The 27,399-nt window shown below is 46.6% G+C and overlaps 1 protein-coding gene across 8 annotated transcripts in view; it reads right to left on the reverse strand.

Annotated features, from left to right (window-relative positions):
* Mtss1 (MTSS I-BAR domain containing 1) overlaps window positions 1–27,399 on the reverse strand; it is a 137,564-nt gene that overhangs the window by 8,648 nt on the left and 101,517 nt on the right. For 7 of the 8 annotated variants that reach the window (XM_076911390.1, XM_076911392.1, XM_076911393.1 and 4 more), the window contains exons 4-10: window positions 22,363–22,447; window positions 21,548–21,639; window positions 18,447–18,521; window positions 6,725–6,882; window positions 5,389–5,496; window positions 3,744–3,841; window positions 1,572–1,782 (exon numbers count right to left, since the gene is read on the reverse strand). In XM_076911390.1, coding sequence (XP_076767505.1) covers window positions 1,572–1,782; window positions 3,744–3,841; window positions 5,389–5,496; window positions 6,725–6,882; window positions 18,447–18,521; window positions 21,548–21,639; window positions 22,363–22,447 — 827 coding nt within the window. Of the gene's footprint in view, window positions 1–1,571; window positions 1,783–3,743; window positions 3,842–5,388; window positions 5,497–6,724; window positions 6,883–14,141; window positions 16,098–18,446; window positions 18,522–21,547; window positions 21,640–22,362; window positions 22,448–27,399 lie in introns of those variants that run through there. The other variant, XM_076911391.1, reaches the window with a different exon arrangement.

Here is a 27,399-nt window from a genome sequence, read left to right on the forward strand (position 1 = left end):
GGTGTGTATATTGGAGTGTTTATATATATATATGTGTATATATATATATATATATATATATACACATATATATATATATATATGAGAGAGAGAGAGAGAGAGAGAGAGAGAGAGAGAGAGAGAGAGAGAGAACACATACCCTGGCTTCCACATTCAGAACCAACCAAACATACAGAAAGCCTAGTGTCGTGTGTGAAGCAGCCAGAGGTTCACTGGCCACATTAACTGGCCAGCAAGGGTGTCACTGTCTGCACCCTCCTAGTGTTTACTGAGGTGACAGGCATGTCCCACTTTACCTGATAAGTGCTGAAAACCCAAACTTTGCTTCTGAGTACCAGGCTCTCCCTTCTTAGCCCCAGAAACTCTACTCTTGGGGACTAGCCAGGCAGGTACAACCTTCAGACTTTAGAGACCCCTGTAATTTACCACCTTTCGCTCTCCCAGACATCACTGGGGCAGAAATCGTGCTTGGGCCACCAAGAGACTCATGAGAAGAAAGGCTTTGCTTCTTTAGCAAGGGTTATCAGGGTACCAGGTGTGTTAGTTCTCAGTCCATTAGATGCAAACAGAGCTGGACTGCACGCACGATGGTCTTTAAGGAAGCAACAGTTCTGCCCTCCTTCTGACCACATACAGCTTGGTAGGAGCACGGGAGGCATGGCTTAGTGAAGCACACAATAGGGATGGAGGCCCTGGTGGCCAAGCCAAGGCACCCCAGCTGAGACAAGCACACTGAGTGTAAACGCAGCTCGGGCTGGAGACTTTATGTGGGAAACTGCGTCTCTAAAGAGGAGAAAAAAAGAGGGGGAAGGGAGACCACCAAACCTCACATGGCTGAATAGTGCTGAAGCTCTGAAGTAGGAGGTTTCTGCACTTGCTAACCTTGGCTGAGCAACCAAGTTCTCTGGCTCAGCCTCTCCACACTCCTCCACCTCCCAGCAGGTGGCGCTATGGGGCCCAATCACATCCTAGCATTGGATGCACTATGCCTGCTAAGTAACAAGTGTCGAGCCAAAGCTGACAAACCGGCACCCTGAGGGTTGTATACACCAACCACACACAAGGGGCACCAATGCCTGGTCTAGCTGGACGAGTGCCGTCCAAACTACAGTATGTGGAGAGACTGTGCATCTTTCCTTCTCCAGGGATCAACAGAGTTATCCACAGGGCCTCTAATAGACACCCTCCCTGGCAACACAATGGATGGCGGGGGAATTGAGAGTGCGGGGAAGCACTGTTCACCGACAGGGTCGATGTCCCTGGGAAAAACCCGAGATGACAGGAAGAGGGGGGTGTCCCCACTGTGGAGCATAATGTCACACCAACCTGGGTACTTACAAGGATGCAGGGGGGCGGGGGGTGGGGGGGAAACCCAGTCTCTCTGAGGCTACCTACTTAGAAGTGATAGCTTGCCCAACCAACACATTATTTGTAATTACTGCTGATGTTAAGATAGGCTTCCAGCCCAACTTAGAGGATCTCTCCCTTTGGGGGTCTCTTTTAAATGACCCATCAACAGTGGTGAGGGCACCCTGTGTGCCTGCTGCTCTCTGGGTGAAGGATGTCCTTACCTGGTTGGCAGCCTCAGGTGGCATGGGAGAGGGTGACTTGGACTGGAAGGCGTCCTGGGATATGAATCCTGAGTCGTGGGAAGACACGCTGGACAGCCTCACGGGGGCCTGCTGGGCCAGGTTGGAGCTGCGGTAGCGGTAATGCGAGCTGGGGGAGTGGGAGTGGGAGCCACTGGACCGGGAGTCGCTACTGTTGACACTGTTCAGGCTGCTGTAAGGGACAAGCAGAGGGGGCAGGCGTGGAGAGGAGAGGGCAGGGATAAGAAGAAAGAGGGCAATGGACAGTGTGAGAAAAAGCACAAGAAAACACCAGTTCCTTGCCCTGAAGAAGCATACAAACCCAGGACATGTTTGTTGTCAAAGACCAAATCGGGCTGGTGAATGAAAGGTTCTTTTAGGTGAACAGCAAGAGAGCTAGGTTTCAGTCTCTGAGGTTACAACATGACAGTCTTAGTAAGCAAGCATGTAATTTTACAAAAAAGCAATGAGGCCCAACTCTGCTGTGCCATCCACCAACAAAACTGCGGGACTAACACTTGGGTCATAGAGAAAGTGGGTGTGATCTCTTCTGCCTGCAGCAAAACCCACTAAGTCTACAGCAAGGACGGACATGGTCTCACATCCTTGGGTGGACTACCTGGGTCCAGTTGACCAGAGACCACACAGCTAACCAGCACTGGCAGATGCCCTATGGTTAGAGTGGATCCCATCTTAAGGTGAATTCCATCCACCAAAGTACATGAGCCAATCAACTTGGGGAGACTGAGTGCAAGCATTACGTATTTTATTAACAGAGCTGGTGAGTTGACTGATGGCTCTACTCCTTCGTGGGTGTGTCCCTGTGAAACCATCTGTGGGCTGAGTGTAACAGCACGGTCAGCTTTCAGTGAGGAAAGCCAGTCAATGCTGAGCTGCGTACTTCTATGGTGAACCAATACGCAGGAAGTGGAACAATGGCTCCCACCCTGGAGGCGCTCTACCCGCATTCCTACGAAAACCTTGAAGCTGAGTAGAGACCCTGGTCCAGGCAAGCAGAGCTAAAGTGTGAAGGGCAGTTACAAAAACCCATGGAGGGGATGTAGTGGCCTGCCAAGCCCCAGGAAGCCTCAGGCCTTGCAGATTTGTGGCTTCTGTTTTGAAGCTGCTGAGTTGGGGAGCACACCCTGTGGCTGGCCTAAGGCTAAGATGCCCTGCCGTGATCTGTCAGACACAGGTGAGCACAGCAGAAGGCGCAGACAGCTGCTGAGGATGTGTGCACCGTGGCGGGATAAATGTGAAGATTTTAGTCAGAAGATGGCATTTGTGGACTGAAAGGAAAGCTCACAGCAACTACACTCCAGCCAGCTCCTATCAGTGCAACTGAGTAAGGCCAGGAGGAGAAGAAGGCAGTGTAGCTTTTTCTGTGCTAATGAGGAGGACCTTGCTGAGCCGCTGAAACAAAAAAGGAGTTTCCTGCGTCTCACATAAACACAGAGCCCATTAAAGGTGACAAGAAACCCAGCAACACCTTTGGGAAGATATGAGGACATAGCCTCCTGACTGGAACTGCCTGCCAGGTATATACCCAACAAGCCCCAGGGTGAAACGAAGCACAGCAGGACGCTGGGCCAGCTCTCCCTTAGTCCTGAGATGACCCCCTGCTCCCTCCTCCCCAGGCTACTTCATAGCCATCTGCTTTTGCAACGTCAAGTCAAATAACTGGCAGTAGGTATAGTGCTGGCCCAAGACAGGAAGGCGTGTCAGCCGATGCTTGCACCTTTCAAGAACAGAATAAACCTTTACCCTCCGCAGACCGAGAACAGCTGCCTCGTGAAACTGCATAATGGTCCTGTAGGCCCCGGGACCATCCCAAATGTATTTCCACAAGCAACAGTGTGAGTAGGCATGAGGGGTGGGAAACACCAAACAAGGACTGCATGGACTTTACGGCTATAGGAATGAGGGATACGGTATGGCCAGAAGCCGTTCCAGCTATGGTTGGATCAACTTCTTAAAAACAACACTAGGGGGTGGGGTGTGGTGACAGACAGAGGCAGACTAAAAAGTGAGTGCATTCTTCACCTTACGATTTCCTATTTCAAATGGGTCCCTTCCGGACATACAGCCTGGCTCCTGGTCTCACTCATGTAACTACGTCTTGTAAAGCATTAGGAGGCCCGAGGCTTCACTTACCTGCAGACACTTGACTTTCTCGACATGGTTGTGCTAGGAGAAGATGGTGGCGTCTGATACGACCAACTATAGTCAGAACCTTTCAAGTCCAAAATCACCTGAAGGGACAGAGAGCAGCTGTGTAAGGGATGAATGAGAGGGACATCCACACATCACCACACGTATGACGCAGTTGAAACATGACCCTCACAGTGGCAGAATTAAAACAGAAAATGCACATTTCAACTGAAGGGCCACAGTACCTCTCCCCCAGTGTCAGTCCTTCTGAGGTGAGCAAGAAACTGGAGTTGATGGGGAGTGGGAGTTAGAAGAGGAAAACCATGAAATACCAGGAGAAAGAGATAATTACAGCGATGGAGTAACTCCTAGAAGCTATTTTTAACACAGGCTAAAATCAGCAGCTTTTTCAGCTTGCAGTTCCATAAAGACAATAGTGGTTTTGGGGCTCGCTGGCTGCACCTTAACCAATGGATGTTCAGTAGATACTTGTGTCCTATTTGGTCAGCATGAAAACCTCCCAGAACCAAGAGTGAGCCAACACTATCACAATTATTTCTGTGTGTCTCCCTGTGACAAAGAGCCGTTGAGTGTAAGATCCACCTCCTGCTCTCTTTAACAGGCACTCAGCTAATACCTATTTATTGAGTCAATGCTTACTGGAGCTTAATACAAAATCTCATAGACAGAAAAACACAAAGCTTCCAAATTTAGCTTCTCGGTGACTGTCCAAGCAGACAGTAAGAACTGCCTGCAAAGGGCTCAAACCAGCACTGACTGGTCAGTTGTTCCCCTAAACAGACTCTTCCCATTTGATATAGTGTGATGGTTTGTATAGGCTTGGCCCAGGAAGTGGCACTATTAGAAGGTGTGGCCTTGTTGGAGTAGGTGTGGCCTTGTTGGAGTAGGTGTATCACTGTGGGCGTGGGGTATAAGAATACCCCTCATCCTAGCTGCCTGGGAGCCAGTCTTCTCCTAGCAGCCTTCAAGTGAAGATGAAGAACTCTCAGCTCCTTCTGCACCATGCCTACCTGGATGCTGCCATGCTCCTGCCTTGATGATAATGGACTGAACCTCTGAACCTGTAAGCCACCCCCAATTAAATGTTGTCCTTATAAGAATTGCCTTAATCATGGCGTCTGTTCACAGCACCCTAACTAAGACATATAGTATTAATGTCACACACACAAAAAGAGTAAAGAATTTTAAAATACATCATCTTTTCCTCAGACAGGAAAGGTTCTCATAAATGACTTGATTAGCTCCAGAGAGAGCTGCAAGCCATGACAACAGAGTGACATGGGGTCCCTTGATAGCTCATGGCTCAGAGTGGGTGACCCTGGATTCAGTCATGGATCTCTTGACTCATCCTAGTGTCATTGCTTATTAGAGTGGTGGCCTTGGTTAAAGACCTCACCTCTCGGTACCTCAGCGTCTTTCCTTACAATAATGAAGGTGAACAATGGTGGTTCACAAAGGATGGAAACACACATAACCCAGCCACAGTAACCACCACAGTGACGATGTGAACACCATGGTCACATACGGGTGTCATTTCAGATACAATGGATGCTACACAGATTACCAGAGCCCTGAATTCCGAATCTGTCTTAGACTTGTCCCTGACCACTTGGTCCCCAGTTCCTACCTGTTCACTCGAGGAGGGCAGTTTGTGAGGGTCCATGGTCAGGTTCTTCAGATCTTCCGATATGGTCTGAAGATGGGTAATCTCTCCTAACATGGAAATCTCTTCCTCCTGAAGGGAAGCAACTCGCATACGTCATCATGTGAGTTCCCTCACTGTCTTGTTCCAACCACTTCTGTCTGGGTCACTGCGTTACCTTCTCAGCCTTTCATGAAAGGCATCTGAGATAGGAATCTAAGCTGAAGGTGACATATGTATTTTCTTTTTGGAAAGAGAAAGGGAAAAAGGTAGCCACAGAGTGACCTGTGTGCTGGGGACAGTGGAGGGACATCCTTACAGTGCTTGGCACTTCCAGGCTTATTCAGTGGGATGGTCTGCCTGTGGTCTTTTCAGTGATCCTTCCATGGGATGAGGTAGCTCTGGAGGACCGACATGGCTTGGGGATAGTTGGGTCCGATCTTTATGACAGAACACGTGTGTTCCACAGAGCTAACTGTCCCTTTTCTTGCCCCTATCCCATCTTAAGAATTGACATGTGGATGGAAGCAAGGACTGAGAATATTTCAGTCACCTTCTCAAGTGCCAGTGGGAACGGAGGGCACAGGTACAGACCAGGGGAACAACTCAAATCAGAGAATTCCGAGAATTCCACTAGGGTGGAGAGACGTGCACCAGAGGCCTTCCTGAAGCCTCCGAGAGTGGCTGCTGCTATCTCAGCTGCAGCATGTTCAGGGTTCACTCAGAAATTAAGTGAGAGCAGATCCCCTGAGATGCTTCCTGGGGCTTAAGACATAGGTGCATGGGGTCCCAGGCTTAGCATTTGAGATACAGTGGGCCTCAGAATGTTCGTGTCTAGTTGACAGGTACTGGCATTGCCCTGCAACTTTACCTTAAGATTCTTTAAATACACCTTTGTTCGTTTGTTTTCTGAGGTGGGGGAGAGGTGCGAGTATTGAGAACAAGTCTCACTCTGTAGCTATAGGTAGCCTAGAATTTACTGTATAGCCCTGGCTGGCCTAAAATTAAATTCACAGCAAGCAAGCCTCTTGTATCAGCCTCCACAGTGCTGGGATTACGGGCTTGCGTCACCATGCCCAGATAGCCTTAACCTTAACTCAGTTGAAAAAAAAACAAACCCAAGTAGGATGAGTGTTGCTACGAACTGTGGATGAGGGGTGGGTCAGCTCCTTGCTGAGAATTTAAAATGTGGATGTGCTTCCATCATCGAGATTCAAGACAGCAGTAGGTGGCTGTCAGTAGGCTGGCGGATGCATAAGCCAAGAAGGAAAGCCCTCCACACTACATAGTCCAAGCCTTCCAGAGCTTTCCATCTACTTACAATCACTGGCCGCAGCATAGAGATGAAGGTGCAGAATCGGCCGCGTTCTTCGATGAGTGCTTTGCGCACAGCCTGCTTTTCCGTTTCTTCCAGTAGGAGATATTTATCGTTGACATCCTGGAGAGCGCTGTCCAGCTGAGGCTGGATGTCACCCCTCCCTGTGAACAGAACAAGGCTGTATAGTCAGCTTGCTGAAATGCCAGCTTCTAGAACAAGTTCCCTTCTCTGAAGTCCTTACTGGAGGCAAAGGCAGCCTTTTCCAGGACTTAAAAACATTAGTTACTCATCACTCCCAAAAGACTGAAAGTGGCTGCATCCCAGGAGCATCTACTTCCACTTTCTAACATCTGCATGCCCTGTAGAAGCCTGCAGATCCCTGTGCCAGCAAACCTCGGGACACATAGCAACAGTATTCCTTTCTTTAGTGCATCTGGAAGCCCTAGTGATGGGGGGCAAGGTGAGAGGCTAGGGCTGTTTCCAAAAATGGATACAAGCTGGCTTTGTTAGGCCCACCTCAAAGAGCCTTTGTTTGGGCACAAGTTTCAGTCCCTAAAGATGAAGATAGGTCATTATTCAGCTCCTAGCCCTAGGACCTGGGAATCCTTGGCAGTTAGTTTAACTCTCTAATGGAGGGCTTCAATGTCCTTCTTGTAGAAGGAACCTGGTAACCAGATGTCTATAGTTAGGTGTTTGTTGGTGACGAAGAACAAAGCTATACTGAGCAGAGCCGTATTATTTACTTATTTGGCTACACCACCCAGACTCTAGTTATCCAAACATCATTTTACTGTTTCAGATAGAGTAGTAAGCAGCTAAACAACTCGAACAGGAACAGCTGTCTGTGTAAATAAAGTTTTATTAAAACACAGCCATACCTACTCATTTACATATGTGTCCCAGAGACCAAGAATATTTGTTGGTTTGCAGAATTAGTCTTGCTGCACTGATCTAGATCTGACCTGTTGCTGGGGACACCAGGGTCACACACAGGACACTAGCTCTTAAGCTTCTACACTGGACCTTTGGCAAAAGGCTTTGCCTACATTCAAGTTAGAGAAAGATTTTCTAAGCTTCTTCAGGGCAAGGTTTCCCTGGTCTCCCTCAGAGTACATGTGTATACAGCAAGTGCTACGTAAGTACTTGCTTCAGAATTTTAAACACAGACCGAACTGGAAGGGGTGTTAGGGTTATCCTAACTGTTCCGGCTGAAGAGGAGATCAAAGCTTAGAGAAGTCTGAAGGATTCATCCAAGGTAGAGATCAGGGATAAGGCCCAGACAGCCTGACTCCCTGAGCCCTTGACCCATCCTCTCTGTCCACTGTCTCAGGCTGAATGATCAATTCAACTGCCAGGCAGGAAACTGCTGTGTCAACTGCCATAGCTGCCCCCTTACAATCAACATGTAAGACACTAAATATAACCCATTGCTTGGTGCAAAGACAGGCAAGGCCAGGGAAGCCTGCCTTGGCTGTACTTTCTCTCATATGCAGGTGAGAATGCTGAATCTGGACCAAAAAGCTTAATAGAACTTCATAAAACTCTAGACTTAATAAAAGTCCGAGAGAAGAGTCGCCGTGTTTTAGTAAGAAAGAACCATTTGTACAGGGAAGTCTCAAATTAGTACATGTGAGAAAATCATATACGGTCAAAACCCACCCTTGAAAATACTCTGGGTGACCAATAAGCTCAGTATACACAGTTATGTACATAAACAACCCTCACTAGCTCAAGAAAATATGCAGCATAAGGCATACATAATGCAGAGCATCTAGGAACATAAGTGGACGACGCCCCCTAACAGTCAACTTACGTATGAAACCTGCTTCCTGAGGAATTTGCAACATTCTTGGGGTGACCAGCTCACCCAGTCTTCCACTTAGTCACTACCTGTCCCTCCAGAGAATCCTCTACTGTCATTCAACACGGAGGGAACCAGGCATCCACACAACCTGCCCACCTCAACTCCTGCTTTCCTGTGTAGTTAGAGAACGGTGAAGGCAGGCTCCCATCCTCTCCAGGGATGGTCCACTGAAAGCCTCTCTCACTGATGTCTACCCTGCTGGGGCCAAACTCGAGGAGGGAAAGCAGGAAGCATCAGTGCTCTGACAACCATGGATTTCCTCTGTTCACAGTGAAATACTGACTGGTGCAAACAAGCCCATGCACGCTGAGTATGTCCACCATACGAGCCACTGACAGCGAGGCTCTTCATGGACACCTGCACTTTCTCTCCAAGCTGTAGGACATCATGCTCCAGCTCAGGGATGGTGGGGCCTTTCCTTTGTTGCTCAGTCTCTTCAACACTGTCTTAACAGCAAAACACACCAGACCAGACTGTTCTCTTAACTCAGGGTTGGGGCACCGGGTTGGGATTGGGGTGGGAAGAGCTGGAACATGTTGGAAGAGAAAGGAGATCTATGTGTGATTTCTGACCAAACATACTTGGATATGTTTTGATTACAGAAAAATCTATTTTTAATTTTTTAAAGATTTATTTATGTTTAAAGATTTATTTATTTTATATATGTGAGTATACTGTTACTCTCTTCAGACACAGCAGAAGAGGGAGCTGGATCCCATGACAGATGGTTGTGAGCCACCATGTGGTTGCTGGCAATTGAACTCAAGACCTCTGGAAGATCAGTCAGTGCTCTTAACCACTGAGCCATCCCTCCATCCCAAGATTTGCTTGTTTTAATTACACACACACACACACACACGAGAATTTTGCCTGCATGTTATGTATGTGCACCATATACATGCAGTAGATATTCTCTGGACAGAAGGGGGCATCAGAATCCCTGGAACTGGAGTGACTGTTGATGTGAGTTGTCTTGTGGGTTCTAGGAACAGAACCCAGACCCTCTGCTGACCCATCTCTCCAACTTCTACAGAAGAAAAACTTTACAATAACAGACTAAGGATGAGGAGATGGCTCAGTAATTAAAGTGCTTGTCCCAGAAGCAAGATTGGAGTTCAAATCCCCAATATGTCACTTCAATGCTGGGTGGGGCAGAGCAGCCTACCTCTAGTCCCAGCCTCAGAAGGTAGAGACAGGATCCTGAGCAAGCTGTCCAGTGAGACTAACCATATGGACTAGCTCTGGGTTTGATTGAGGCCCTACTTCAAAAGAATACGGTGGGAAATCAATCAGAATGAGTCCTGAAATCAACTTCTAGCTTGTACATACAAATGTGCCTGTACACATGTATGCATATATCCACACACCATCCCCCTCACACAGGAAAAAAAAAGTCTAATATGTAAAATTGCATTTTTACTTCCTGTCACAAGTTGTAATATATGTGTCTAATTGTAATTAGTAATAGCTTTTTGTTCCAGATGTGATGGCATGGGCCTCCAATGCCAGCCCTCAGGAGTTCAAGGCCAACCTGGGTGTGGGATGGCTATTCTTGGCTGTTGACTTGACTATATCTGGAATGAACTAGAATCCAGAAATGGAGGGCCCACCTGTGATCCAGATCTTGAGGCTGGAAGACATGGGCTTCTAATCTGGATTCTGACATGGGCTGACATAGGGTTTTGATCCACCATCTTGAGGCAGAGTAGCCATGAAAAGCTTAGGCCTAGGCAAGGTAGTTCACGCCTTTAATCCTGGAAGACTGAGGCAAGCAGATCTCTGAGTTCAAGGCCACCCTGGAACAGAGCAAGTTCCAAATCCAGGTACAAACCTTTAATCTGGGCCGTACCGTCCCTGAAGGCCTACATAAGGATGATAGAAGAGGAAGATCACTCTTCTCTGCTGCTTGCACTTACTTGCCAGCACATCTGTTAGAGCCTACTTCTTCAGGACTCCAGCTTCTACAGAGACCAGGTAAAACAACCAGCCTCGTGGGACTGAGAAACTACTAGATTATTGAACTTCCCATCCAGAGCTGCCCATTGTTGGGTTAGTTGGACTGCAGACTTTAATGCATTACAATAGATTCCCTTACTATATAGAGACATTCCATAAGTTCTGTGACTCTAGAGAAGCCCGACTAATACACTGGGTTACATACTGAGACCTTGTCTCAAACCCACCCCCCAAAAAAAGCCTTAAAAATAAGAAAACAAAATGAATGTATGATCAAATTGGTAAATATATATAAATTATTCTATGATTACAGTGAAGTTATGCTATAATTAGAGGACTTTAAAATTACAGCATTCTAAAATAAGTATAAGCTATAAAGATTGCTCTAATTATGGTTATAGTGGAAAAGTTTTTTCTATTTAGGATATATCAAACCAAAACACAATGATTATTTTTTAAAGTCTCTAGCACACCATACAATTATATTTATTTTTACACCACAGTAGATATATTAAAATTTATATGTATAAAGCATATATTTTTATGATATATATAACATTTGTATACAATGTACATAACTTTGTATGTATGTATGTGTGTATGTATGTGTGTGTGTATGTGTGTGTGTGGATGTATGCACGCATGTATATAAAAACAACTGTTGAAGAAATTGTTTCGAGTCCCAGTTGGACATACTGACTTTAAGATATGGTCATCTTTGAGCAACACAATCCTAAACCGTACTAGTGCTGACTTTAGTCCACCTGTCTCTTGGTGTCTCCTGGGGACTGGCTGCAACACCTCCCCTTATATGCCTAAGTCCCTAAGTCTCTGACTGAAATCATTAGACTCTCATTCTCCTGTATACTTCAAATCATCTCTAGATAACACGTCGGACCTAAAGTGCATGTGGTTGCAACAGTTACTGTATCAGGAAACAGTGGCAAGAAGCAGTCTGCAGATGCTCAGTACAGATGTGAGTCTCAAGAACCTTTCCGCTGTACGCTGACTTGGAATCAGCACGTACAGGGGGTTAATCTGCAAACGCCCAGCATGTCCCTCCTCTCAGCATTGCTGGGAGATGCACAATGCCTCCTTAAACCCCTTAATGGGGTTTTTAAAAGACTTATTTATTTTTATTTTGTATGTATGGATGTTTTGTCCGCATGTATGTCTGTGCACCATTTGCGTCAGTTCCTAGCACAGAGCTTAGGAAACCCTTTGAATTTCCCACATGGCAGGTGATATGAGAACAGGGTGTGGGAAAGAGACCTAAACTCCGACTGAGGAGGCTGACTGCCAGGAAAAGCAGTTACTTCATTAGAAGGTTGGAACACTCAGCTCTAACCCTGACCTCAGGAAAGGAGGGGCTGAAGAATGAGTTTAGTCAACAATGCTCAACCCTACTTACATAACCAAGTTTCCCCAAACCTCCACAAACCCTTGGGACCGTCTTAGCATGTGAATGTATTGAGAAGCTGGAAGGAGACAACCCAGAGGCTCTGTGTCCACTCTTACCAGCCCTAACCCCACCCTCTTTATCCCCTTCACCTGCTGTTCATTTGTTTCTACATTGTCAATTGCACGGATGGTATTGTTTCTCTGTGGGTAACTGCCCTATTCAGCAGCCATTGGTCTATCCTTGTCTCTATGCCCACAGACACTGTGACTGATACACAGAGCTCTGTGGCTTGGCCTAGGGACCTGCCTGGACAAGAGAGGGGACTAACAGGGCTGCAGAGATGCCCCCCACCCCACGACTACTCGAGCAGAATCTCAGAACACAAAGCCAGAAGGGTGGGTGGTTTTCATCCATTCCAAACTTACCTCGTATCAATTCGAACAAATAAAATGCAATTTGCCCCCCACACTGATTACACCCTGATGGTCAATCATGGGAAATACCCAAAGAGGTGACCCCAAAGTCAGGAGAGTGCTTGTCAGGAACTGGAAAGCCAGAGACAGGTAACAGAGAGGTGAGAATGCAAAGGTATGAGGTGTCTGTGGGACGGATGAAACTGTCCTGAAATTAGATAGTGGGGTCGGCTCCATAACACTGTGAATACATAAAAGCCACCGATAGAGAATCTAAAATGATAACTATGGTACATACATTTTTATAATAAGCCAAAAATATGGCTGTGTCATGCCGTTCTTTCCAAAGGATATCTTAAAAAATATGTTTACTGTATGATTTCATAGTCATAACACTGAGAACAAGAAGGGATTATCTTTTTAAAATTAGGGAATGACTGACCCAACCATGCCATAAGGTAACAGAGGGAACACTGTTTCCTTAACAAGAGCCAGCCAGCCAAGCCCCACCTGTCAAAGGAGACCCCATAGATGGAGATTACAGATGACAGGACCCAATATAAATAATTATTGGGAGCTCAGAGAGCAATGGGACACCCTGGCAAGAGAGCCACAAGGACAGGATGAGTTCCAAAGCAACAGGCAGTTCAGTCTCATGATCACCCATGGTAAGTAAGGTTCACGGTCAACCAAGAAAATCACTTTGAGAATGGAACGTAAAGATATGAAGTCTTAGACAGGAAGCACCTCACAAACGGCCACAGCCAGGCATACTTCTGCTTTTGTTCTTGCCGCTGAGATGACTGGTTTTAGAAGAGCCGCACTGCATGTCTAGACAAGGTATATGATCTGTAAGCTTAACAGTACTAAATCTGGCCTGAGAATGCCTCTGAGGTGGTATTCAGTGTCACATTTCTTTTGCATATGGAATTAACAAATATGTTCGTTATCTACTCAGGTACATATGCATAGATATAGAAATATACTGGCTTTCCTGTGTAAGCATGCATTTAAAGCATGTGGTATTTTCTTTTTCTGAGAACCTAATACTGACTTGTGAATACATGACAGCTCATAGAATGTGATGTGGACAGTGTCAGTGGCCAAGTGTCTAAGCAAAAAAATGATTAAAGTGAACACACACACACAGACACACACACACACACAGACACACACAGACACACACACAGACACACACACACAGACACACAAACACAGACACACACACACAGACACACACACACAGACACACACACAGACACACACACACAGACACACACAGACACACACAGACACACACACAGACACACACACACACAGACACACACAGACACACACACAGACACACACACAGACACACACACACAGACACACACACAGACACACACACACTCACACACAGACACACACACACAGACATACACACACAGACACACAAACACACATACACACACAGACACACACACAGAGACATACACACACAGACACACAGACATACACACACAGACACACAGACACACACACACACAGACACACACACACAGACACACACACACAGACACACACACACAGACACACACACACAGACACACACACAGACACAGACACAGACACAGACACACACACACACTACTTCCTTAAATTTATGGAAAATTAAACAGGTGCAAGTGATTATTCTGAGCCAGCAGGAAAATGTGGATAGCTAGCATAGGTCGAAAGAGCAGTGAGAAGCCCATGGTAAGGACCACATCGTACCGCCACCGGAGATTTGGGATGTACACTTACCCTGAGCATCCACTGGCAAGGGTGCACGGTGAGGAAGTGCAGGATACACATTTGACACAGAAAGGAAAACACAAAGTCAAACTGGTATCAGACCTGCGCCTGCCTAACCTTTTGCTCATGACAGGCACGCTAACATTGCAGTGCTAAACCCACATCTGTGAGAAGATCCACCTCCAAGCTTCCGCTTCCTGCCTGCCCAGTGCTCCTTCCTTCTCGGCCATTTCTCCCCGCCTTTGTACCTGGTAATGTCCACCACTAGAGGATAAGAGTTTGCTCAAGAGAGAGAACAATAGGAAACCAGAAGAAGCCACTTAGATAGAGGCCTTAGCAAGAAAAGCTTTCGAGCATGCTTCAATATAACTTGGGGGTGGAGGGAGCTATAGAGTTCTAACATCACGGTGGGATGAAAAGCAAAAAATTAGGAAACCTAAATTCTTAATATAACAGTACACACTCTACTGATGTGAACTCCCAGAACTGCCTATTTAAAGAGCTGACACTGGCATTTCAGCCTTTTCTTCTCAAGGTAAGTCCCTGACTAACTGTAGCGGTTCTAGCTAAAAACAGAATTTTACCTTTACTGTTTCACGGTGCTGAGGACTGAACCCAGGGCCTTGTATATACTAACTAACTGCTTTCCTGCTGTGCTACATCCTCAAACCGATTTTTATTTTATTTTAATTTAATTTAATTTTTAAATTAAAAAAATAGTGTGGATGTAGCTAAGCTGCCAAATGAAAGTTAGTCATACATGTCAGAAGTAGGTAGGCAGCTTAAAGCACCCCGTTTCTGATCCTGTTTCTTCACAGTTGGGATCCCAAAGATGTGAGCAGGAAGTAACCCCACTCGGGTGTCAAGCCCCCTGGGGTAGCTCCACTTCACTTCTCCAGCTTCCTGAGGCCTGGTCTCCTCCACTGTTTATGAATCCTGGCTCTGCCCCTGACCCAGCTTAGACCCGAGCTTCTCTGAGGCAAGGGTCCGGCCACCCCTCTCGTCTCTGACTCCTAGCTTTGTGGGCATTTAACAAGCTTGCCTTGGAGAATGAGAACGCTTGCTACATGTATCCATGGATGGAGCAGATCCCGGGTCCATGTAAAGTGATGCTGGAATAAACCTAACTGGTGACAAACCACTTAAGAGTGTTTGTGACAGAAATACTGACATACTTTTAGATTACTAATCACCAAGCACTACGGTAAAAAGAGAGTTGAATGTAAAGCAATGTGGTAATGATTATGTTTGCAGAGAGAAGTAGGGGATACAAGTTATTTACAAGACACATACTGTATGAAGTGTCTGCCTCTGCCAAAGACAGGGCTAGTGCCAGGCTGATCTGCACAAAGGCATTTGAATTCCTCTAATGGAACGTTAGAAGAATGACCAGATCACCGATCAGTTTTGAATTCTTCTAATGGAACATTAGAAGAATGACAAGATTGCCAATCAATTTTTGAAAAACAGGCAACGGAGTGCTGTCTGTCAGCACCTGAGAGTGACCAAAGTGACCTTGGCTGCGTGAGTCAGACTCGGGTCCCACAGGACACATAGACCCATGTGACATTCCTCTGCCCCAGCTCACTAATATCTCACAAGCAGAGTTAAGGAACATGTCACTTGAAGTACGTGAGCAGTCACAACTTGACCAAGTTTTCTATCAGAATGGGAAACTCCATCTAACCAGACCCCAAATAACTCCCAGATTTCCCTTAAACAATGGCCCTTCCATCGCAGTCTCTGGTCAGACACCTGTTAGGTGAGCATCCCAAGATCCTGACAGGGTGATGACACTAAGCCTTCTGGAAGGCTGTACTACCCCAATCAAACAACAGTACATCTGAAAATACACTTAGGTGCATCAGGGGAAAAAAATGACAAAGAAACCAAACTTGTGTTTTGATTGTCCCTATAACTAAAATCACCCAGAATGTGGCAAGCAGCTGGACAGAGTGGTTCTAAGGGTAAAAGCACAGAATCTAGAAAGAGGACATGGTTAGGACTTTAAAGGCAGTCCTTCAGAACTCCATGATCACAGAACCCCCCCCCCAACCCCACCGCACCCCCTCCACCCCACCCCCACCCCGCTCTCTCAGCCTCAGGCCCAAACGCCCCAAGAAACCTAACCATCTGACACCAATTATTCCCAAGTCCCAAGCCCAGGCACTTTTCATGTTCGGGGCAGCCAGCTCCTGAGTCCCGAGAATCATCCTCTGTAGCCTGGATGCTCATTAGTGTCTAAGCAGACTACACTGGCAACCAGGCAGGCCTGATCACCACAGCTTCCTCTAATGGCGCACTGTGACCAAGCCATTAGGCTGCACCCCGAGGTCCAAACTCTGCTAATTGGACAATGCCAGGGACGTTGAGTGGCAGGAGAAACCCCCTCACCTCTCCTCTTAGATAAAATAAATGGTCTCTCTATCCAGGGACTTGAGGCCTCTGACAAGGGAATGCTGTAAAAAGCTGAGGGGAATCGGCTACTTTCCCATGTATCCTTTTCAACAGGCTCCCAAACCTCTAAGCCCAAGCATCACGCCTGGACCGCCTCCTCATGCCCGTTATCACTCCTCTTCAGAGCTGGCCCGATGTCAACCAGGCTGCACTTCTGGGGGGCCTCAGAGTGATGGACTACGGTAACAACGGCATTCACAACAGTTTCTTGTAGACCCACGAAGACAATACAGGCTCTAAGTAATAGTACTCGTCAGAGGCTAGCTCCCAGGTACCCTCATGAGAGAGAACATGAAGTCGAGACACATAAGCCCTTCAACATATATCCCAGAGAAACTACAGCAGCCAAGAAGGGCGGAGGATTTTAGTGTCTCTGAAAACTCTATTGTATTCATCTTGAAACGACATATGGTATTTGTAAGAACTGAAGGGACAGAGACCTTTTAAAAAGTCAAAGTCTAAAATGCTTTTTCTGCAATCTTCACTGTTCCCCACCATCTCCCCTCTTGAATATGTTTTCTCATCATTCCAAACAATCACTGTGTGTGAGGAAAGGGGAAATCGGGGCCAGGGTTCTCTCCCTACAAAAGTTGCTTTGAACAACCTTTAACTCATCATCACCCATAAAACAGCCTGCCAGAAGAACCCCATTTTATCAGCTGAGATACAACAAATTAAGGGGCGGGGGGGGGCTGGAGAACTGGCTCAGGGGTTAAGAGCACTGGCTGCTCTTCAGAGGACCCAGGTTCAATTCCCAGCACCCACATGCCAGCTCACAACTGTCTGTAACTCCTGTTCCAGGGGATTCAATACTAGCACACGGACATCCATGCAGTCAAAATATCAATGTACATAAAATAAAAATAAATACATACTTTTAAAAAGCTAACAAGAATTGCTGCTTTCTTCTACTCAAGAGATTTCCCCTGTTTTCAGACTCCGGGAAATGTTACAGATGCTTGCAGTGTAGGTAGACACAGCTAGACCTTTTCTCTTTAAGCCCCATCCAATCTGGAGAGGCAAAGATGGCTCCCGAGTGTGACAAATTCTTTGGTTTGCCATGAGGAGCTGGAGACAGGGGTAGGGAGGAGACGGCTTCATCGGCCCCAGTGTATGAATCTTTGGTGGTAAATCCTTGCACGCCACCCTCAAGAACACACTAAAAATTCCCCTAGGCGACAAAGACTAAGTCTCTAGGCTCCACCACAGCCACCACTCATGCACCCAGGAGAGGATGTCAGAGATTACAGGCTGAAAGACGGAGGAAGGGGAGAGCATCATTTCTGTGGTAATGACTATAGAGAACATGCATAAAGGTTTCTCTGCACTACCTCAGGACTCCCAAGAACTTTCTCTATTATTATCGTAAAGTACAGTATTTAAGAACCTACCTGGTTTTGAAGACAGATGTGGGGTAAGGACAAAGACTTAACCAAAGGCTTAACATTCATCCATGTCCTGCACATTAAGAACTTAAGTGCAGGGACTGAAGAGATGGCTCAGCAGTTACGAGCACTGGCTGCTCTTCCAGAGGTCCTAGGTTCAATTCCCAGCACTGGCAGCTCACAACTGTCTATAACTACAGTTCCAGGGTGTCTAATGCCTTCTTCTGGTCTCCATGGATACCACGTACACACAGGGTACACAGATGTACATGAAGGCAAGACACCAATACGCATAAGATAATAAACTAATTTTTAAAAAAAAGACCTTTAATCCATGTAGGTGGGGCCTGCTCCCATCCCTCCTCCAGGCTTCCTTATCTAAGGAGGCCTGGGAATCACACAGCTCCTGGTTCAGATACGTCACACATCTGCTTACTCTGAGTCACAATGTCAATGCAAACTCATCAGTTACCTTTTTTTGCCTTCTTCTGCAGTTTCAACGTGTCAGAGGACTTCTTTTTTATCTCTTGGCGAGCTTTCTTATATTCTAAGAGAAAGAAGAATATTGAATAATTTTACCACTCTGCTCAATCTTTATCCTAGAAATCATACTCTCAGACACCCTGCAAATAGCCTACTGCATGCAAATACACACATGATAAAAGTCACAGTGACATTTCTGTGACAGGAGCTGTTTACATGACAAACAGCTAAACACACTAAAGTCTTTCCCTGTCCTGCTGACACCAAGAAAATATGCTATTGGAGACTGTTTTAATTAAACACACACACAGACACACACACACACACACACGAACAATATATCTGTTAGAATTCGGAAAGACGGTCAATGTCAATGTTACTGACTTTCCCAAAGCTCTTGGGATCCTGAGATGTGCTTGTTGAGGGCGTAAACAATCCAGGGCCAGAAAAGTTTTCCTAAAGCCCGATCCCATCCACGCTGCTTTCACTTCCAAGCACACCATGTGGGGCTGGGGAGATGTGGATAGAGCGCTTGCTGTGTAAGCGTGAGGATCTGGGTTTTGATCCTCAGCACCCACAGAAAGTAAGAAGCTGGGCGTGTCCCCAAGCACCTGTAGCCCAGGGTGCCTGGGAGAAGACAGGTGGATCCCTGTCTGACCAGCATGGACAGCAAACTCCACTACAGTGAAAAGAACCTTTCTCCAAAATAGGTGGGCAGCTACTGAGGAAGGCAGCTAACACTGACTCTAACACTCTTGTGTGTACCCACAGGGACATGTACACACATATGTAACACACACACACACACACACGCACAAGTATTCCCAAAATTCCTCTTGGTGGATGCAGGGAGCACATGTTGGGGGTACACTCTTCTTTTGGTGGCCTTCTGTTCGTTTCCGAGTTTTTCCCACCTTCCCTGATTCCCGGAATGGCTTCCTCCCTATCTGACTCCCTTCCCCACTGCTCATCATTCATTGCAATGAGACAGGGTCCCCTTCAAACAGCACCTTGTTTTCTAATTCCTCAACCCTCGTGTGCTCACCTACACCATCATGGAACTCTGGTTGCCCCGAGCCCTAGCCTGCACCTCCCTGCAGTGTCCAAGTCCCCAAGTACAGTGATGTGCCCTGGTCTCTTCCACACACTCTGAGATGCAGGGGATGTGTAGCATGTATGACTACTGATGGCGACGTGAAGGGAGTACTGTCTCCCCATGCCTGAAGACATTGGCATTTGGATCCCCTGTGGCTGTCTCTGTTTCGTTGGGAACATGAAGGAAAACAGGGGCTGATTAGTGTTTCTCTGCATACGTTTGGGATGGACAGGAAGTATATGACTCCTGAGTGTCAATCAAGGGATTTTGTCTTACTGAACAAGCACGGGTCAAGTAGAAGCCTTTGCTGCTTTCTCCCTCTGATAGGGCTCAGAAAAAAATCGCCCCTAGACAAGCTCAACACAACGCCTTTCACGTCTCTTTCGTAGTTAGCACTGCTGTGTATTTATCGAACCAATTAAACATAAACTATCAATTCTTTCTCCATCTGTAAATAACATTCACGTAGTTCTATTTTCTTTCACCAAATGAAACCACAGCCAGACACGTGTGGTGAGCCTCAGGAGATGGCAAGCAACGGTTTGATTAAACTCAGTGGGAACAGAAGTCCTACAGATTTGCACACAGCCTTGATGGGTCCTGAAAAGCAAGAGTTAAGTATTGTTCCAAACACAGGAGCCTGGAAATATGGGTCAGCGAATGAAACCTGCTCTTCCAGAGGGACCCAGATTGAAGACCCAGCACCTGCCTGGCGGCTCACAACTGAAACTCCTCAGTGCACACAGCCTTCGTCATTTTACAACATTCTTTCGTCACAATGCTCCACCGAAGCTTGCTGAAGTTCTCCAGTAACATGGCTCCTTGTAAGAAGGAATGTGTGTCCACCAGAGCCTATCATCAACTAAACATCTAAAATCAAGATGGATTTATGTATTTGCTGCCACACAGGGAATGCAGGGGAATTCAATCACTCTGGGTGCCTGAAGATGAAGAATGAATGATCTGGACAGATGCCAAGTCCCCAGTGGTCACAGATAGCTTCTAGGAAATTGTGGGGGTGGGGGGGTGAAATCTTCATTGTCACACCTAAAGTAAGCACAATCAACTGTCCCCGGGACCAGCAGGTGGCCTATCTCAGGAGCCACCTTACAAGATGCACCCACACTCTCTGAACACAGGCTGTCTTCACTAAAGCCTTTACTGTGCGGTGTCTTGTCACAGGGCTCCTTATTCCCTGTATTAGTTGATAACACATCTACCTATTTTATACATCCCACCTAGCAAGTAAAGAACCTCAGAATTAGCCAGCTACAGTGGCACATGTCTGTTAACTCAGGACTTGGAAGGCTGAGGCAGGAGGATCATTTGAGGTCAGGAGTTCAAGAGCTGCCTAGGAAATGTAGTGAGGCCTCATCTCAAAACCAACCCACCAACGAGGCAGAATGATCTACACAAGGGACAGGCATTATTATGATCCTTTTTTGTAGGCCTGTGTGACAGGACTATAACACACCATCACATAACAGTGACCAGCGTAATCTTTCCTCTGCTGGTAGCACCTAGCTCTGTTGTTCAGTGTCATCAAGATCCCCATGCCTAGTTAAAGGAGTCCACAAACCCTTCTTACCCAACACAATACAAAAAAAAAAATACAAAAAAAAAAAAAGCCAGTACCTGGCAGGTGACCCAAGCAAGGTCTGTTTACATTATCAGGGTAAATGTTGTGAAATGCCTTAAGTACGTATGTTTGGCACTGAACCCACAACTACAATACATATTAACTTGGGTGACTGAGAAAGCACAGAGCAGTCAGACAGTGCTCAGCAGTGCTGCGTGCCAGACAAGCAGCACTCACTCCTGCAGAGGGAACACTAGGGAGCACTCCTCCCCTGAAGCTGAAATGCCTACAGGACAAGGAGAGACAGAGAGGGCTCCAAGCTGTTTTGGTGAGAGGAATAACTCGGTGGCACCAGGCCGGTGGCACCTGCTGCAGCAACACTCACAGCCACCGTGCTCCAGGACCCTTGCTGTACCTTTTGCGTGGTCCTTGTCCAGCTGGTTGGCCACCTTCTTCCATTCCTCCATTTGTTCTTGCAGTGGGTTTATCAGGCAATCGATCAAAGCACTTTTGCGAAAAGATAAAGAAAAGGAGAGATTGAACAAGTACTTCTTGTTCTCCAGATACATACTACATCAATTCCGGCACTTCAGGGATAAAACAGAAGCATCTGCAGTCTGAGGCCAGCCTGGATTACCTGGCAAGACGCTCCAAAGAATATACACTTAGTGGTCAAGACATACTTAAATCATTTCCTTGAAACAAATAATAGCAGCACAATGACCCACCACTGGCTCAGAAGTGCCAGCTTCAGAATGAATGGCCTCGGTCCCGGGATACTTCTGATGATTATTAAGGAGATATAAATATAAGCTGGGTGCGTATACCATTAATCCCAGAAACTGAGAAAGCAGAAACAGGTGGATCGCTGTGAATTCCAGGACAACCTGGTCCACAAAGTGAGTTCCAGGCCAGCCAGAGATATCTACTGAGACCCCATCCCAAACAAACAAACAAACAAACATTAAAAATGACACAAACGGGCTGGAGAGATGGCAAGTGCAGGCTCCTGGGGCAGGGGCTGGACTAATGGTTCTTCATTTGACCCAGTGCTAGACCCAACCCTAGTACACAGCAGTTTACCCAACTTACTCAGTGACTGAGCAGCAGGGGAAAGAATGGGTTGTAGGGACTTAAACACTACTGGGACACTGGTGCTGTAAAGGGAAGCATGCCGTGTCACCGCATCCTTAACCTAACTGTCTGGGAGAGGCAGGGGATGCTCCTCACCTGGAGAACTGCCTCAGCTTGGCCTCGATGCTCCGGTGCCGCATGCACATTCTGGTGAGCGCTGAGCCGATCTCCCGGGTACCACCTAGAAAAGCAAAGGAGACCCCTGTTGAGGAATGGGAGATGAGCAGGAATCTAAGACCAAACACAGCTTCATCACACCATTGTAGAACCCAAGACACTGCCTTCAGAACTTCTCACTGCACATGTGTGCATATACGAACATACATGTGTAAATCTATATCATGTGGTTGTCTGCATTATCATCCAGACTGAGGTCACTCTTACTATAGCCATATGTATTGTTTTCTGTTCTGAGATTCTCTGTTCATTTTGTACTATTGATTGTGAGTCAGAAATCCAGGCCAGTGACCTGAATTCAACACATGGTGGCGGGAGAGAAAGGCCTTCTGGAGATTGCTGTCCAACACGTACACACATGCACACGCATACACAAACATTGCTCATGGAAGATGACCAAGATCCCCCACCCCAACCCACCCCATCTGCTCAAGCAACCCTCAAGGCTGTTTTGGAATGGTTAAGGGCCACTCTGGTCCATCATTTCAGGGTCCATGCAATTCTACAGTAACACGCAGTCATGGAATATTTTTTTCACTGGATACTGGTGATCAAAAAGATCTTTGAGTTCAGCAAGTATGGGAAGGAGCTAAAGCATGTTTTGATTTTCCTAAGACTCTCTTCATGCCTTCCCTTCAGGAGCACCGCACCCTTCCCAAGATTAATTAAGTCCTTCTGTCCCTCCCACTTCTGGAAAAATTCTTGAATCAGAATTTACTGGGACGTGTGGAGAATGAATTGTAACCTCAGATCAGAACTGCATAAGGACCCTGGAAGGCACCGTTGACAATGTTAGGAAAAAACAAAGGCGTAGCTTGTGAAACTGGGGGAAGTGTCAACTAAAACACTATTTTATGACCACAAGAGAAAGCCACAGAACCTTATGACGGGGTTTAACCAATCACAAGGGGGGGATAAATCCCTCTTATGAAAACCGTGACATTACACGTGTACACCCACAACATCATACATGTTACATGTTGCTCTGTCCTCTCTGTAGAAGTGTTTGTCTCAGCACCTGGGAGGCAGAGGCAAGTGGCTCAAAGCCACCACGGCCACTGTGAGTTCAAAGTCAGCTGTGGCTAACCAAATCTGGATGGATGGATGGACGGACGGATAGATAGATGGATGGATGGATGGATAGCATTCCCACTTGGGAGGCAAATCCAGCAGATCCTGTGAGCTTCAGGCCAACCTGGTCTATACAGCAAGCTCTGGACCTACCAGTAAGACATAGTGAGACTCTGTCTTCAAAAATTGTGTGTGTGTGTGTGTGTGTGTGTGTGGTCTGTGTGTGAATATATATATTCATATATTCCCAAAGGTTACATTTTCAGGGAGCTCAGCCAGTCCTCTCAGTCAGCAACACTTAGGTCTGGACCACACAGAGTCAGTACCAGGATCCCTGTCCCATACTCAAACTTGAGTACTGAAAATTACTGTCAGATTTTCCCAGAAGAATAAAACCCACACTTTACTGCTAACCTGCTGTAAAAGCTGGAGCAAAAAGCAAATGTAGTCCCAAGGCTGGTTTGGCATCTAAATGGTGCCTTTGGGGGTTGAGGATGGAGATCAGTAGGGAAAGTACCTGCTTAGGGTGCTATGAAGCATCTGGGCTACCATAGTAGCACACTCCTATAATCCTCGCACTTAGGAGATGAAAGCTAGAGAACCAAAACTTCAGTCTTTTTCAACAATACAGCAAGTTCAAGTCCAGTGTGAGATACATGTAACTCATCACCCCCAACTCCACCCTCCCCCCAAAAAACCCCAAAACAAAACACCTGGCATTCTACAAAGTGTTTGTGCCTTCCCAGGGATCACCACTAGAGGGCGCTATTCTCACATGCTCCATCTGTCTTCCCATCTGCCTGTTTTTAGGGTTTTTATTGCTTGTGAACAAAGGTGAGGAATGAGGAATGCTTTATCCCCAGGAAAAGATATCTTTTCCCTGAGCCTTCATTTGATTAAAAGTTAATAACGTGGCTACACAGGATATTGGCCCACTTATTCCCTGCTGCAAGAAAGGCAGACTAAGGCTTTCCTAGGGGGAAAATTAGTAGCAGCTATCAAGAAATGCTTTAAAAATAGCATACTCTCCTGGACCCAGGCACTCTAATACTAAGAATTTAACCTGAGGAAATAATGAAGAAAAATGGCGACTTCTTACCTGGGAGGACAATGATTGAAATGTTTACAACCTTAAAAATCCCATTATAATGATCTAGTTAAATGAACCATGGGGCACAGACACCCAACCGAATAGGACACAGCTATTTAAAAATAGAATTATATGTCACTTGGGTGCTGCTTAGAGTGTGTCAGTACTTTTCACATATTAAATCAGTCAATCCTGACAATATTCTCAGTTGTGTTGACAACACTGCTGTGTCATTCTGCAGACAGGAGAAGTGCTTTACGCAATCTGCCCAAGGTTACAGGATTAGTAAACGCCACTCGAGCAGGCTGAATCTTCCGGGTTTGTGCATTCAATTGTACTCAGCTATGTGACACTTCATACAGACAAAAAAAGATGGCAGGGCTCAGAGGACACCCAATGTCCTCATCTACCCACCAGCATGGGTGGTGAGGTTTTGTCCAGCCCGATTCTTGGGTCTAGGTGTATACTTGGTTGCTGAGTGACTAGACTGTCCTAGCAAAGCCAGTGCAGAACTAGGTGGTATGATTATTACTCAAGGCTAACTTCCATGTCCTTGGGATAGAGTTAGGGGCTGGCAAGGATCGAGCTGAAGGCCAGCCCCCACACTCCGTTTTTCTGTCCTATTATTTCAGTGCCTTCCTGATGGCTTCCCTGGATTTATTTCACCCCCAGGGCCTTCCAGAAGAAGCAGAGCTGTGGGCCGATACCTAGCAGTTTCTGAACATAATGCCCGTGCCCACCACTGTGCCTCATCACAGGAAGCCACAGAGAGGGCAGGAAATGAAGAGACAGAAGGCAAACCTCCTACCAGCAGTGTCTGTGTTAAGTGGCACAGGGGTAGCAGGCAGGTGATATTCCCTGTGGACCCCATAACCCAGTGCTGCTGATCCTGGCAAGTATGGGTCACCCTAAAAATAGAACTATCTGTTTAAGTGTTTAGCAACAGCTAACGCTTTCCTGACCTTTGCTAGGACTTAATAAAAAAAAATTAAATTAAATAAATAATAAAAACCTCAGCTGGTTTGAATTGGAGGAAACTGGCCAGAGCTACAGAGATGGAGGAGACATCTGGAAGAGGGCCAGTCTGACAATTGGAGGATTTATGGAATCACAAATGGCTGGTTTAGGCACCTGGCCACCCTGCAAGAGTGGACAAGACCTTACTTCTTGAATGAGGGAGTATTTATTATTTGGAGGCTGGAGCAACAATCCATTTGGGTTTTCTTCTTTATTCCCTCGGGATACGTGTGTGTACACAAGAGGCTTACATTAAGTATCTTCCTCGATGTGTTCTCTGTGTTATATTTTTTTTAATTAATTTTTGAGATAAGGTCTCTCGCTGAACCAGGAGGCTGGTCAATGAGCCTCAGGGCTTCTCCTATCTTGTCCTCAGAGGAGAATACAGGCACGTGCCACCACGGCCACAGTGGACCAAGGCACACTCACACTCTCTCTCTCTCTCTCTCTCTCACACACACACACACACACACACACACACACACACACACACACACACTAACCCTAGGATGAAGGCACCTTCACTGCACCTCAGCTGGGCTTGCTAATAAGCCACACAGCAGCTGAACAGAATAGCCAAGACCCAAACCCTGCTTTGTTTGACTGATATCAGAAGACTTCTTCCGGCTATGACAAGCTGCAAACATCCCCAACTGAGGACAAAGAGCAGCATTTAGCATCACAGACAGAATACAAATTGTTTGTGACTACTTCTCAGAGGGTGGGAAGGAAACCGGGAGGGCAAAGGCCACGAGCCACAGTTCCTTCCTCCAAACAGTAGCCCACGTGGCTAAGGCCACTAGAAAGGTGGTGTCTATCAAGTGGCATTGTCGCATCCTTCCAAGCTGCCTCATTTGCAGGCGCCTCCATCCCCCAGCACAGCAGGGGCTGTACAGGCAGGAGGCCTGGGCTGGCAGTGTGAGCAGGTGGCAGGGAAAGAGTGAAAGCCTGTTTGTCAGGCTGGATTCTGCAGTGGCGCTGGGAAGAGGTGAGGAATAGATGAGGAACTAACTGCTCTGGCCAAACTGTGAGGGCACAGTGAGTTACTGTGTGTTGCTGCTGTCCTGCCAGAGGCTAAGTAGGAGCCTGCTAGACAGGAGAAGAATAGTCTCTGGAACCTCCCAGAAGCCAGGCTCAGTACAGGGCACTTCCACAGGGCACAATCTCTCCCCTCTGGACTGGATTATTGTTTACAGCTCAGAGCAGCCCCCCACCCATCTTTTAAGACATTCTTTTGTAGCCTAGGCTAGACTCAAGCTTGCTAAGTAATCAAGGGTGATCTTGAATTCCTAATCTTCTTGCATCCACTTCCCAAATATTGGGATTACAGGCGAGTGTAGGTCCACCAGCTTGGGAATCACACACAGGAACTTCACGTGTCCTAAGCCAGTTCTAAATGGACATTTTTATGCTCTGAGCATTGGGAGATGTTTCACAGCATCCTAGGTATCTCCATGAGATGCCAGTGGCACTTGTCCTCCTCCCCCATGACAACCTGAAGTAGCCCTCCTATAATCTGTCATCACCAAAGCCATGAAAGCCAGTAAGCCAGCACCATGGCCAGCAGCAAAGAACGGAAGTGAGGGGTAACTTGCATTCTGCAATGAAGCAAACAATCCACTTGTCATTAAAGAAACACTGACTTAAAAGCATATGACTGGCATTCTCTACTGCTTATGTGCAGGACAGAATATTGGGAAAGGCTAAACAATTGTGAAAGAGACACCAGTCCATGGTGGGCACGATCTAAGTCAGAAGAGACTAACCTTCATGAGTTG

The sequence above is a fragment of the Arvicanthis niloticus genome, chromosome 13 (genome assembly GCF_011762505.2).
Source record: "Arvicanthis niloticus isolate mArvNil1 chromosome 13, mArvNil1.pat.X, whole genome shotgun sequence".
Classification (NCBI taxonomy): Eukaryota; Metazoa; Chordata; class Mammalia; order Rodentia; family Muridae; genus Arvicanthis; species Arvicanthis niloticus.